At 35.6% G+C, this 12,578-nt stretch overlaps 1 protein-coding gene across 8 annotated transcripts; it reads left to right on the plus strand.

The window, feature by feature from the left end:
* The first annotated feature begins 2,779 nt into the window (after window positions 1-2,779).
* LOC146911040 (uncharacterized) lies at window positions 2,780-8,292 on the plus strand. Of its 8 annotated transcripts, none has more exons than XM_085723725.1 (14): window positions 3,282-3,296; window positions 3,642-3,667; window positions 4,220-4,320; window positions 4,426-4,670; window positions 4,782-4,841; window positions 4,936-5,213; window positions 5,306-5,372; window positions 5,458-5,517; window positions 5,569-5,818; window positions 6,117-6,154; window positions 6,259-6,336; window positions 7,257-7,496; window positions 7,592-7,892; window positions 8,082-8,292. In XM_085723725.1, the coding sequence occupies exons 10-13, from the start codon at window positions 6,134-6,136 to the stop codon at window positions 7,841-7,843; spliced, it is 591 nt and encodes a 196-aa protein (XP_085579851.1). In that variant the 5' UTR covers window positions 3,282-3,296; window positions 3,642-3,667; window positions 4,220-4,320; window positions 4,426-4,670; window positions 4,782-4,841; window positions 4,936-5,213; window positions 5,306-5,372; window positions 5,458-5,517; window positions 5,569-5,818; window positions 6,117-6,133; the 3' UTR covers window positions 7,844-7,892; window positions 8,082-8,292. The 8 variants fall into 8 exon arrangements, 7 of the variants coding, with proteins under 7 accessions (XP_085579851.1, XP_085579852.1, XP_085579849.1 ...); XM_085723726.1 differs by having other exon boundaries at window positions 8,095-8,227; XM_085723723.1 differs by lacking the exon at window positions 3,282-3,296 and having other exon boundaries at window positions 8,098-8,229.
* Window positions 8,293-12,578: the final 4,286 nt, after the last annotated feature.

A 12,578-nucleotide genomic window follows, 5' to 3' on the forward strand; every position in this document is an offset into this window, starting at 1 on the left:
AGGAAGACCACGGTATTAACATGTTCCCTCAACACTATATTTTTTCACAATATCTTCTCCAACCATTCTCCCTCCTCGGACCTGGATTCCCTGCTGTAGCTGCAACACACTGTTTCACGCTGTGGTAAATCTCAGCCATAAAACATTGATCCAACAGCTCAGATTTGTTCTACTAGTTTTCACACAGTTTGATCTCAACCACTTATTTATGATCGGACGGCTCACACGCCTTACAGCATCCTGCTGTTAAAGCAGGAAATCTGCTTCCCTCCCTCCTCTCTCTCAACCAGCACTTGCAGCAACTCACCGACCACTGAAGGTGAGAAAAACACAAGAAGGGGGGTTGAATTGTGTTTTGAAAAATTCTTCGTTTCTCCTAAAACTGAACACACTGATCAGAAGCTAAGTGAAACAGCTTCTGAAGTGATAATCAGAATCTGAACGCAGCGGAATAAAACAGAGAGAGAGAAGAAGAAGAAAGACACAAAGCAATTATATTGGTTCCTTCCACAATCCGGAAGTAGTCCAGTCCCCCTTGCACTTCCAAGGAAATTTCACTAAAAGTAATATCTGATTACAATTGCTCAAGCACACTTGCAAGAGACTTCCTTTGCTCAAGCACACTTTGCAAGAGTCTTCCTTTGCTCAAGAACACAATCAAGAGACTTCCATGCTCAAGCACAACTGCAAGAGACTTCTAACTAAACAAAATTACACATAAAATTGTTTAAGGTTGAACACTTGATATACAATCAGAGGTGCTCACAATACAAATCAGATACAGACTCAATAACTTAAGAATTTCTAAGATATGACTTTGAGACACAGAAATTCTAAGTGAATGCAGAACAATTTCAGCAGAGGTTTGACACTTGTAAAAATGTAGTGAGTCTTTCTTTCAGCGTTCTTGCATTACCAAAACTCTAAGTCTTCACTCCTTTATATAGAGGTGTGAAAGAGACGTTGTGAAATTGCCAGCACATCAAAGAGTCGTTGTTGAAGCTTGATCTTTCACCAATGATCTTTTGCCTGATTTGGTTGTTGTCCTATGAAGAACCAATTTGAAATCCATTCCCATTGTGAAGGAACATCTTTGCAGGCATAGCTGTTATTCTGGAGCTGTTTTCTTGTCTTGTAGCGTAGACACAAAACAGAGTAGTAGAGAAGGTGATTGTACAGTTCGTACATAGTACAATGTCAACATTTTTTGAAGATAAGGTTCCAATGCCTTCAAATCTTCACCAAAACGACCGTTGCAACCATCCACTAGTCTTCTGCAGTGTTTTCGAATCCAATAGACAGCTTTTGAAGTGTTGATCTTTGAATCTTCAGCTTGTGGTGATAATCAGCTTCTGATGAAGTCGCTTTTGAACTATCTGCTTCTGATGACTATCCGCTTCTGAAGGCTATCAGCTTCTGATGACGTCATCATTCTTCAGGAGCACTTATGACTTCAGATGCACTTCTTCACAGATGCTTTCAAGCTTCCTTTTCTTTAGTCCATAGCTCTCTTTTTGTTCTTCAGAACCTTTATATGATGTAAAAATTTGACTATGGTCCTGTACACTTGAACAAATATTAGCTAGTCCAATTTACAATTTTTAATACTTTGTTATCATCAAAACTCTTTAAGGCTCATTGTTAAACACATTTTGTTCCAACAACCACCACCACCAACCTCACTATCACCATAACATTTACGAATGGCTTCTAATTTAAATCCAAAAAATAAATGTATACATTAATCATCATCAAGCTCAAATATCCAAATCAGAAAACTTATAACAATTACATTTCACTCAAAGATCCAAATTTCATAGAGGTATTGTTCTAGATCTAACAAGTTGGAATGCTTTTTCCTCAACATAAAAACAAGTTGATCGAAAATCGATTTTGCAAATTTCTTAAAACTAAATTATTCATCAACAATCTCTTGTGATACGAGTGCCATTCACGTTCAGGAAATTTCTGGTCAATATCATGCCATGATTTTTGGTCAATATCATGATGTTTGAACTATAATTTGAAATTAATTAATATATGTTTTTTTTACAGTAGTTAATTAATGAGTTATTTATTGAAATTAGTATGTGGTAGTTAATTAATCCCATGAAATTTTTGGTCAATATCAATATATCATGCCGACATTTCAATAAATAAAAATTAATTAATTTCTTTCCCTAAAAAAAATTAATTAATTTCTTGATTAATATTCTGGGTTACATAGATTTTCTGTCTATCTTTAATTGAATTTATGGGCTATGTTACACTGATAGAGTGGGGTTGGTGGTAGTGGACTGATGGTGGGTTGCTGGTAAAAATATGAAGAAGAGATAGTGGTTGGGGAAGATATTGTGAAAAATATAGTGTTGAAGGAACACGATAATATTGTGGTCTTCTTTTGATCAAATGGTAAAAACCAAGTGACCCATGGTGGAAAAGTTTTAGCTTTTTCCATGTTAAATGCCACCTCTAAGACGAGAACATAAATAACTCGAAAATTAATTTAGTGATCAAACGAAGGTGAATATAAAACATTAACCTACTTTTAGCAGATCACCAAACACCAGCTACCTTTAGCTAATTTTCTTTGTGGGATGACTGTGGCTAATTTCTCTTTTTTCGTCAAACCGTGGCTAATTAACTTCTATGCGGGTGATTATAAGTTTCTTAATTTATTTATTTTTTTAAAAAACTTATTCGTTCATATAAAATTTCAAAGTCGTCTAAAACTCTAACCATATTGACCTCATATCTACTAAACTAAATAAGGAAATCAATGTCCGTGGAAATTACCATTTTGCCCTTCTGAGGGGCATTTTGGTAATCCTGTAATTTGGGAGAAGGGCATTTTGGTAAAATCAACGGGCATGTTGGTAAAAGAAAAGAGAAAAGAGAAAAGAGACAGAAACAGAAACGAGAGAAAGAGGGGGTCGAGGGAGAGAGAGGGGGGGAGGGAGTACCGGAGAAGAAGTCGCCGGCGGTGGGAGGGAGTACCGAAGAAGAACTAGCCGGCGGTGGGATTGGACGATTCGGCGATTCCGGCGACGAAATTGCAGTGGATTGAAAGTCATAATCTGTTGATGGCCTCTTGGTCCCAAAGTGGTCCTTCTGGTGTTTCTGATAATGTTAAGTTCATCTGAGATCATGCATGTCTCTAAAAATGCTTTATTGAATCAGTTTTGGTTATTTGATTTTGTTCTGTTTTTGTGTTTTGTTGGTTTTTTGTTCTTTGGTTCTGTTCTAACTCTGTTTTTTATGTTCTTCTTCAGGTTTCTTTGCCATCAAGTTTAAAGGTTTGTGTGATTCTGGTAGTTGATGTTGTTTATATCAATTATTTCTTGATATTTTGTTTTGTTTTTGTGTGATTTTGCTCTGTTTGTGTTGTTTAGATTGAGCCCTTGGTAAATTAGGTGTTAAGTCAAAATTGATTTATATGTTTTTGGGTTTGTGTTTGAGACAATTGCAAAATCTTGAGACAAAAGTAATAAGCTGTGATTAAGCTATTTTGGAAAATCTGTTGATATGTGAGATTATGATATAAAATAGTGGATAAAAAGATTTTAAGGCATTTGAAAGATTAGAGTATGTTATCATCAAATATGAATTTGAATGTTGTTTTGGTTGTGTTTGTGATGCAGGGATTGTGGAAAACAAGTGTATTTGGGTAAGTATTAATATTTTGATATAAAATCAGTTATATATGTGGTAGTTAAAAGTGGCTAAAAAAATTGTTTTATTATTAAAATTGGTATAGAAGCAGACATGATGTTTTTGTTATTGAATTGGTTTTTTATTTGATTTTGTTTGAAGATTTGTTTTTAAGATTTGTTTCAAGATTGACATCAAGTTATATACTTCGCACGGGTTGAATTACGTATTTTTTAGAAAATTTGCTCTAAAGGAGAGATGTTCAAATTACGGAACATTGCCATTCTTCGTAAATTTGAGAACGAAGGTCGCATAATCCGAATATTTGTGATGGTGGATCTGAATAGGTTTGGCACCCTAGAGAGGAAAATCTATAATGTCAATGGGATAATATTTTTCTCTATGTTTGTCATATTTAACAGTGATTCTTTGTAACACCAGTCATCGCGTACTTTGTAACACCAGTCATCGCGAACACAACAATTTATTTTCAGCTTTGTTCCTCCAATTACATGTCATTCTTCTAATTTAATGTCTTAATTATTTCATTGAATTATTCTGTGAATAGGTGCGGACAAAGTTATTTGGGGCAACAGAAGCTACATACTCGGGCTATACCTGTTATACTGGTATAGCAGAGTTTGTGCCTCCTGACATTGAATCGGTTGGGTGAGTTGGCCATTTTTCTAACTTTAATCCCCATTTAACTATACTTGTTGGCCATCATTTTATCATGTCATGTTGAGAAGCTGACTTGAACTTCTTTGGTTGAAGATTAGGACACAAACAATACTTTGTATCTTCAGACGTCGGTGCTGGAAAGATGCAATGGTATGCATTTCACCAAGAACCTGCAGGAGGTGTTGATACCCCCAATGGTATGTGCTTCTAAACTAAATGTCTTCTAAGTGTGTAACATCTGTCAGAGAATACCCTCTGAAGATGTGAAGTATTATTGGCACTCCATTATAAAATCAAGACACAAGTATGAGCAAGAAGCTAATAGACCTATTGATAAGGTAAGAACGTGAAGAATCTGTATTCAGTGCACATTAGGTCATTTACTGATACCATGCTTTCAAATTTTGGATGTTGTACATTAAGTCATTCTGATATGATTAAATATGCAGATACAAAGGCGTCTTGCACAAAATCGAGAAGCTGCACGTAAGAGCCGTCTGCAAAAAAAGGTTTTAATGTTGTTTACAAATTGATGAATATGTCAGACGAGTAATTATTAGTGTCAATGTACTGATTAAGTCATTTCTGACATTGCCTTACAAGCTTATGTGCAGTAGCTAGAATCGAGTCGTTTGAAGTTGGTGCACTTGGAGCAAGAGCTCGGACGTGTTAGACAGCAGGTGTGGGGAAGATGGGTTATTATTTTACTAAACGCGACACTGTGATTTTGACACAATTTGGAGTTTCAGTGAAATGATAGTGTCACAGTGATTTTACTAAACTCGATGTCAATTCAAACATGCATTAAAAGGCTATGAAACATATCAGGAAGGGTTGAAACATGATGCAAACAACCAGGAATTGCTTGAAGGGGTTCTAAGGTACATATCATAGTGGTTAAAATCCCTGCAATGTGTTTAATACTTCCAGTTTTTGGCTGCAAATCATGTTTAGCCATGTATATCCATTTCAGTTGTGTGAGGCAAATTAATATAACCAGTCGTGGAGATGTAACTCCTGAAGAGTTGAAGGAGAGACAGGTTTGTCATATAGTGCCAAAATCTTTGCATTCAGATATTATAATTTAAATATAATAATATATGTTGTATTTTGAATATTTTTCAGGCTAAGGCAATGTCCGATCCAGAGATTCAGAACATCCTTCAAGACCCTGTTATGAGACAGGTTTGCTTTTTTCTTGGCTGCATTGGTTATAATGGCTGGCTTTGTATGCAGGTATTGGTTGATTTCCAGGAAAATCCTAAGGCTGCACAGGAACATACCAAGATCCCGGGTGTGATGGACAAGATCCAAAAGCTGATCAGTGCCGGAATTGTCCAGATGAAGTAAATTTGATGGAAGATGGCAGCTCTTGTGAAAAAGCAATTGACTGTTATTCCTAATGTGACTTTGATTTGGGATTATGGAAAAGGAGAGCAACTCTAATTTGGCGAACCAAAGCGCCACCCCTAAGCGCCACCCCTAGGTTCATTTTGCTGTATAATATAGAAACTTTATAGGTCTCTAAAACTGCACGTTAATTGCAATTTCCCTTAATTTAATTGTGATTTTAGCCGTAAAATGCAGCGATCCCCTCATAGAAATTTTGTCACACTCATATTTTCAAATCTCTTAGAGGAATTCAGCTATCTCCCTTAATTTAATTATTTTTCCTTTAGAACGATTTTTTTTACAAAATACGTTATTCAACCCGTGCGAACACCACTACATTCCAATACGGTAATCTTATAGAAATTTGGAATAAAAAATTTCATTTTTTGTAGGCAACGTCAAGTTGGCTATGCGAGCTGATATTCTCCTGGTTGGTTCAGTTTTATTTATGTCTCTATGTATACAATCATAGTTAGGAATGGAACTCATCTTATCTTCGCTTTTGTACCGACTTTAGAAAATTTTCATGTGCAGGTAAAGCCCGGTCTTCCTTATCCCGATATCATAAGGTTACTCAGGGATAATTCCCCACTGCCAGTTGCAGCATACCAGGTGCTTCTCTTACCCATTCTAGCTGTAGGCCAAATATTTCTGCTGAAAAGTTGATCAAATATTCAATTGATACTGCATTAAGCTATATACTCATAATAGAAGTCTGTCGATAATAGGCAAAGGTAACCCTTGTATTTAGAGCTGGGGCAAAAGTTTTATGGTTGCTTCAAACAGCTATTGTTCTTACTTGGTACTAAGTTCATTTGCGGGGAAAAAGTTTTATGGTTGCTTCAAACAGTTATCTTCTTATATGTCATCAAATTTGAATCCAATTCTTTCCAAAAATGATTGATTGGGAATTTGTTTGTGTAGTGATCATATATTCCTAATTATGACAGCGATTAGCATTCATATTTTGATATTTTGATCATATATTCATATTTTGGTGCCCCTGTGTATAAGGTTACAAGTCTACAATACGGTTAGTTTGCATGATTTTTTGAGCTTGCAAAATGCTTAGATGCATTGTAATATAACATGTATTTAGTACCAAAAGAACCACTTTTCGAAGCTGAAAGTGATGCAAATCAAGAGAAAAAAAATGAAGAATCTACATTTTTTTTATTCATCTAAAGGGTTTTTTTGGTATCGTCTAACAGACTAACACTGAACATAAATTATGATCCTCGCTTTTTCTTTTTATGTTGCTTTCTGACCTGTTACTTGGGTCAATCATTTGCAGCATAATTAAGGGAAATAGCTGAATTTTTACCGACTGAGTTTTATGTAGTGTTTCTCATATCACCTACGTAAAAAAAATATAAGAGTGGATTCAAATACATTATTTATAGCTTATAAGTATATTTGACAGTCGAGATTAGAGGAATATCCGAGTATGATATGATAAGTTATCATATTCATATACAATCACTTATTCGATGAATTAATTCATTTGTAATTTTTGGTGATCTTTGCAATAGTTTAGCCCCCTGCCAAATGCACGACCTGTTATTCCACTTCCTATGCCAGACCAAAGAATCGGAAAGAACTCTTTCCGACCTTTACCTCCAGCTGGCCCACATGCTCTACTCCAGATTCTACCTCATCTGAATCCTGGTCCTAATGCGTCAAGCCAACAACCAACTGTTGGATATTCTAATTTGATTAGTTCACTCATGGCCCAAGGTGTTATCTCATTGGGTAATCAACCCCCTGCGGAGGTAACTAAATCAATCGTTAGTTCAGTTTTTATATCACATTTTCCTTCCATTTTGCTTGACTGCGTACCAATTTTGTTATTGTATTCTGTTTGTAGGATTTTATTGGCCTTGAGTTTGATCCAAATATTCTCAAGGTTCGTCATGAAGCTGTAAGAATGAAGAGTTGGCAGTTCCGTCCGACGAGGATCAAAATGCATGTGCATTATGTGGAGAACCTTTTGACGTGTTTTACAGTGATGAAATGGAGGACTGGATGTGCAGAGGAGCTGTATACCTTAAAGCGCCTACAGGTTTGCCACTCCATTGCTTCAGAAACTAAGGTTATCTGTGAGTCACAAAAACCTTAGGATCAGGGCTAAAGCTGTTGTTTCTCTATCCAAATGTGTCTCCAAAATGGTAAAGTTTGCCACTCCATTTGAATTATGATATGATACATGATCTAGGTAGAAAGTTTAATACCGTCAACATATCACAACCAATTAACGATCCGATGGTGTAAAAAAACTTTACGGTTACACTAATGGTGTATATGAATTAAATCAATTTGTTTTATTGGTGTTTTTGGGTTTATGTATGTTTCTAAAGGGTAGTATGGCAGCAGGGAATTGAGGAAATGGAGGAGTTTGGGATGGAAAAGTTGATTGAAGTAGCAGCTGATTTAGTGAATGATAGGCTCCCAGAGGCAAGAGATGCAGCAAGAAGTATTGTAACTTCAGTGTATGAGGCAATCATTAAGAATGTGGAAGAGGAACAGAAGATGGAAGTGTGGCAGAGTTTCTGCAACTCTAAGCTAACACCAACTAATGCTCTTTCAGTTTTGAAGATAGCAGGGGCGGTTTCACCGCCCGGCGACCCCGGGCGGTCGCCCGGGCTGGATCCATAATTTTTGCGTATTACGCCCAACCCTAAAGCTCATTAACACACTTACAACAAAAATTATTGGGCAAACATTCCAGGAAAAGAAAAGTGAAATGAATAAAAGGAAAACGCGTGAAGCGAGAACCGAAAGAATGTGTGAAGGAACAGGAATAGAAAGAAATTGATAACACATTACCTATTATGAAAGAAGCAGATCTGAGAGAGAATAGTTATCTCTGTAATGTGTTGTAGCGCATGAAGAACGAAAGAAAAAGGGTGCCAAATGAAATCTTTGAATTGGGATTGTGAAGGGAAGAAGAGATATATACACGAAAGATGATGATTTTGGTGGGGTAAAGTTGATAGGGAATAATATTATTAAAATATTGGGAATTGAATGTGATGGCAATGGGTTAAGGGAAAAAGAATAGGAATGGAGTTGGATTGAGTGAAGAAACAGAGACCAAAGAAAGGAACGAAAAGAAACAGAGACTACGAGAGAGGGACAGCCGCATAAATGGAATCATCATGGGGGAAAAAGACAGTGTGCTGCCATATATTACTTGTTTATGCAGTATATATTTTTATTTTTATTTGGGCCCCAAAATCTGGAGGCCCAGCTCAGCAGAGCTGTTTGCACCCCCCTCAAAGACGGCCCTGATCGCTTTAGTGAAAGAAGTAACATTGTGCTTGATTGCTTCTCATGTCTTGACCCTGAGAAATTTTTTTGCGATAAATTTTTTCGCCCAGGCTCTATGAATTTTCTGGCTCCGCCACTGGAAGATAGTTAAACCTTAGAATTGGTAGAGTATTTATTGTGTACGTTTGCTCATGCTTGAGGCATATTTAGAAGTTTAGCTTTATTTGTGGCAGTGCTCATGGTTCTACATGAGCAGCCATTAGCAAATAAGATTTCATTTTGTTTGATGTAGCTAGCTACATTCCTCTTATATATAGTTATTTTATAATTATAAAATAATAATGGTTGTAGGGATGGCAAAGCGGGCCAGCCCGCCCCATTTAGGCCCGCCCCGTCTAAGCCCGCTAAAAACGAGACGAGATGGGCCGAGTCAAATTTTGTGACCGAGTCCAAAATCTCACCCCGCCCCGTTTCGTGGCGGGCTTGCGAGTTGGCGGGCCGGCCCGCCAAACAAAAAAAAAATAATTTTTTTTTACAACTTAATTGTTACAAAAAAACTATGTTGCTTTTATCGTAAAAAATATAAAAGAATAGGTAGCAAGTAAATTTGTGAAAAACAAGATAATTATCAAATTGTCGAATTCAACATCATAACTAATAGCAAAATAAGGCAAATGCGCAACATAAAACAAATCATAAAATAAATCCAACAACCAAATTATAAAATAAGTCTCAAAATAAATAAACTCAACAACCAAGATAAATCCAAAAGCATAAAATAAGTCTCAAAATATATCTAACAACCAAAATAAATCCAAAAACATAAAATAAAACTCAAAATAACAAATTGAAACACGAGTTAAGCGGGCCGCCCCGCCACGCCCCATGCTCGTCCCGTTTCCAACGAGTTAAGCGGGCCGGCCCGCCCCGTGCTCGCCCCGTATTTTAACGAGACGAGATGAGCCGAGCCAACTATAAAAAGCGAGTTCAAAACTTCGACTCAGCCCGCCAAAAATAGCGGGCCAAACGGGCCGGCCCGGCGGGTCAGACCCGTTTTGCTACCCCTAAATGGTTGTCCATTTTTTTAAAAAAAAAAATTAGATTAGGGGGTGGAGGGTTAGAGAAAACTATCAATCTCATTAAGAGTTTACAATGAAATTTACGTGTAACTTATCAATTACAAAAATTTAGATTAGAACTCAAGTCAGAGTTGGTGTAAGCAGAAGGTCTAACTATTTGTGCCTACCTCGATTGGCTTAATGAATCAATGTTACCAGAAAAAGGATGAAAATAAACTGAGTCACTGAAACCATTTCTAAGGCTACATATGTATTAGACACTCATTAAAGAAGTGGAAGAAATGGAACAAAAGATAGGGGTGTGGAACATATGTTAGAAATTCTAAGCTAACGCCAATAACCGCCCTTCCTTCCAATTATGTGGTTGAAATCTTAGAATTGGAGGGATATTTCTTTTGTGTGCTCATACTTGGGGCATATTTAGAAGTTTAGCTTTATCTTTGATATTTCATTTATTTTGTTTGATGTAGCTACAACGGTTTTATATATATTTAAATTATAATTATAAATTAATAACTACAGTAGCGCTGGCTTTGATAATTTTGGCTAATATATAATCGTAATTTGTACATCATTGGTTCCAATTAGTTTAATATTAATTATTATGTTGTTTTCCTGATCTCATGAACAAAATATATGCTCTTTTCATGAATCAAGACTTGGTAAGGCTTTGGTAAATATTTTGATAAATATTTCTAATGTTTGTGCAATATTCCTTAATTTACTCATTTTTCCTTTGGAACAAATTTTTTACAAGATACGTTATTCAAATGTAGCAAATGAATAAAGCAATTGAAAAGAGATAACATACCACATATCCTCTGTTACATTAGATTTAGATAGTGTTATAACTGTAATATATTAACGTCTCATAACATCAGCCTTAAAGAAGTAGTTTCTGCTCAAGTGATCTATGTCAGTTTACAGTTTCATTTTTGATTTCATATAGCATTTTCCTAATCAAATATCCAAGAGAGTCTTGAAGAGGAAGTATCTAAGGATGACTTTAGAGGATGTAGAGACACACAAGACATATAATTGCAAGGTAACAACTGCTGGCAGGGGGAATGCTGGGAAATCTTTGGGTGGTGAATGGTCTAACTTCGTCAGAGACCGCGACTTACAAGAGAGTGACAGGTTGATCTTTGATTTGGAAGATCCACCAACCAAAATGTATGTAAGACACATCCGCGGCCAGTAAACAACGAAAGGTAGTGGTTACTTTTGGGATTGAAGATAATGGGGCCGTTTTGGAAATTTAACTTTGTAATCCATCAAACACAACTACTTTAGAATCTATGTTGTATAACTTTTGTTTTGGTTTCGTTTATGATAGACCTGTCTAGGATTTGATATGTTATGGATCATGGTTTTTTATATCTATATGCATGTAATATCTATATTTGCAATTAGTTTACTTTTAAGCGTTAACAAATATGTGTTTGCAAATAAAATTATCCCAAAAAAAAAAAAAGCAATCCACCCCGTGCGAAGCACGGGTTTGTAACTAGTAATAAAGTTAAAATATTAAAATCATTTAGTAAAAAATCAAAATAAACTTTTTTTTATATATCTAATATCTAATTTATTGAAGAAAATACACTCGTTATTTTTAACTAATTATTATTATTATTATTATTTTACAATTAGTTATGATTAGAGATGTGTCCACTTGTTCCCATAAAATTTACTCCTTTAGTAAGGATAATGCATAGTACTTGTAAGAAGTGGGGTTTGGACCCTGGATGGGGTTTGGACCCCGGAAATCCACTTATTCTCCTTAAAACATCCACAATGATGACCATCAATTAAACAGATCACACGTGCACACATAACTCTTTTATAATTTTCTAATAATAGTGTTTAATAAGCACTCAATCACTCCAATGCAGTACCTCCGACAAAAGTGATAGATGGGTCGCACCAATAACTATTCATCATTTACTTTCCAACAATAACATATCATTTACATGCCAACCAAACATTGCAAAATGGTTAATTTAATAAAAAAGTATTGTGGAGCCCACTTAAGAATGAAATGTTAAGTGAGATCATGGGTCTTAGAAGACCCCAAAAAAAATTCTCCCCAGTGAAAATATCTATTAGATACCGGATCTTAAATGGTCAAAACTTCACCGTTGAAGATAATTTTAGAGGTAACTTTTTCTAGTCACTAGGCTAGCCGTAAAAAAAATCTAAGGAAAAAAAGTTCCCACAAGAGGGGAGGTTTGGGATTAGAGATTTTTTTTTAATTTTATTTTTTTGGAAAAAGCCAACATAGTCAAGAATCTACATATGGTAATTTTGTTACATAAGTCATATATTCATTTCATAAAAAATACAAATTATTTTCAATGCAAATTTTCTACTTTTCAAGTTCTTTAACTTTGAACTTAGAACCTTGGTATTTTTTTTTAAAATAAACTAGATCAGGTCTAAAAGTTTTAGAATTTTACCGCAAGATGATTTTGCACTGGTCCAAAAGTTCAATACCAAAACAATGAA

The sequence above is a fragment of the Medicago sativa genome, chromosome 7 (assembly GCF_051527215.1).
Source record: "Medicago sativa cultivar Bolivia chromosome 7, Bolivia_mono, whole genome shotgun sequence".
NCBI classification, from domain to species: Eukaryota; Viridiplantae; Streptophyta; class Magnoliopsida; order Fabales; family Fabaceae; genus Medicago; species Medicago sativa.

Excerpts from the sequence above, each read along its gene's own strand:
- LOC146911040 (XM_085723725.1), top strand. The coding sequence starts at position 6,134 with ATGCGAGCTGATATTCTCCTG. Across the intron at positions 6,155-6,258 it reads TGCGAGCTGATATTCTCCTG|GTAAAGCCCGGTCTTCCTTA; the intron begins GTTGGTTCAGTT and ends TTTCATGTGCAG. Across the intron at positions 6,337-7,256 it reads TGCCAGTTGCAGCATACCAG|TTTAGCCCCCTGCCAAATGC; the intron begins GTGCTTCTCTTA and ends TCTTTGCAATAG.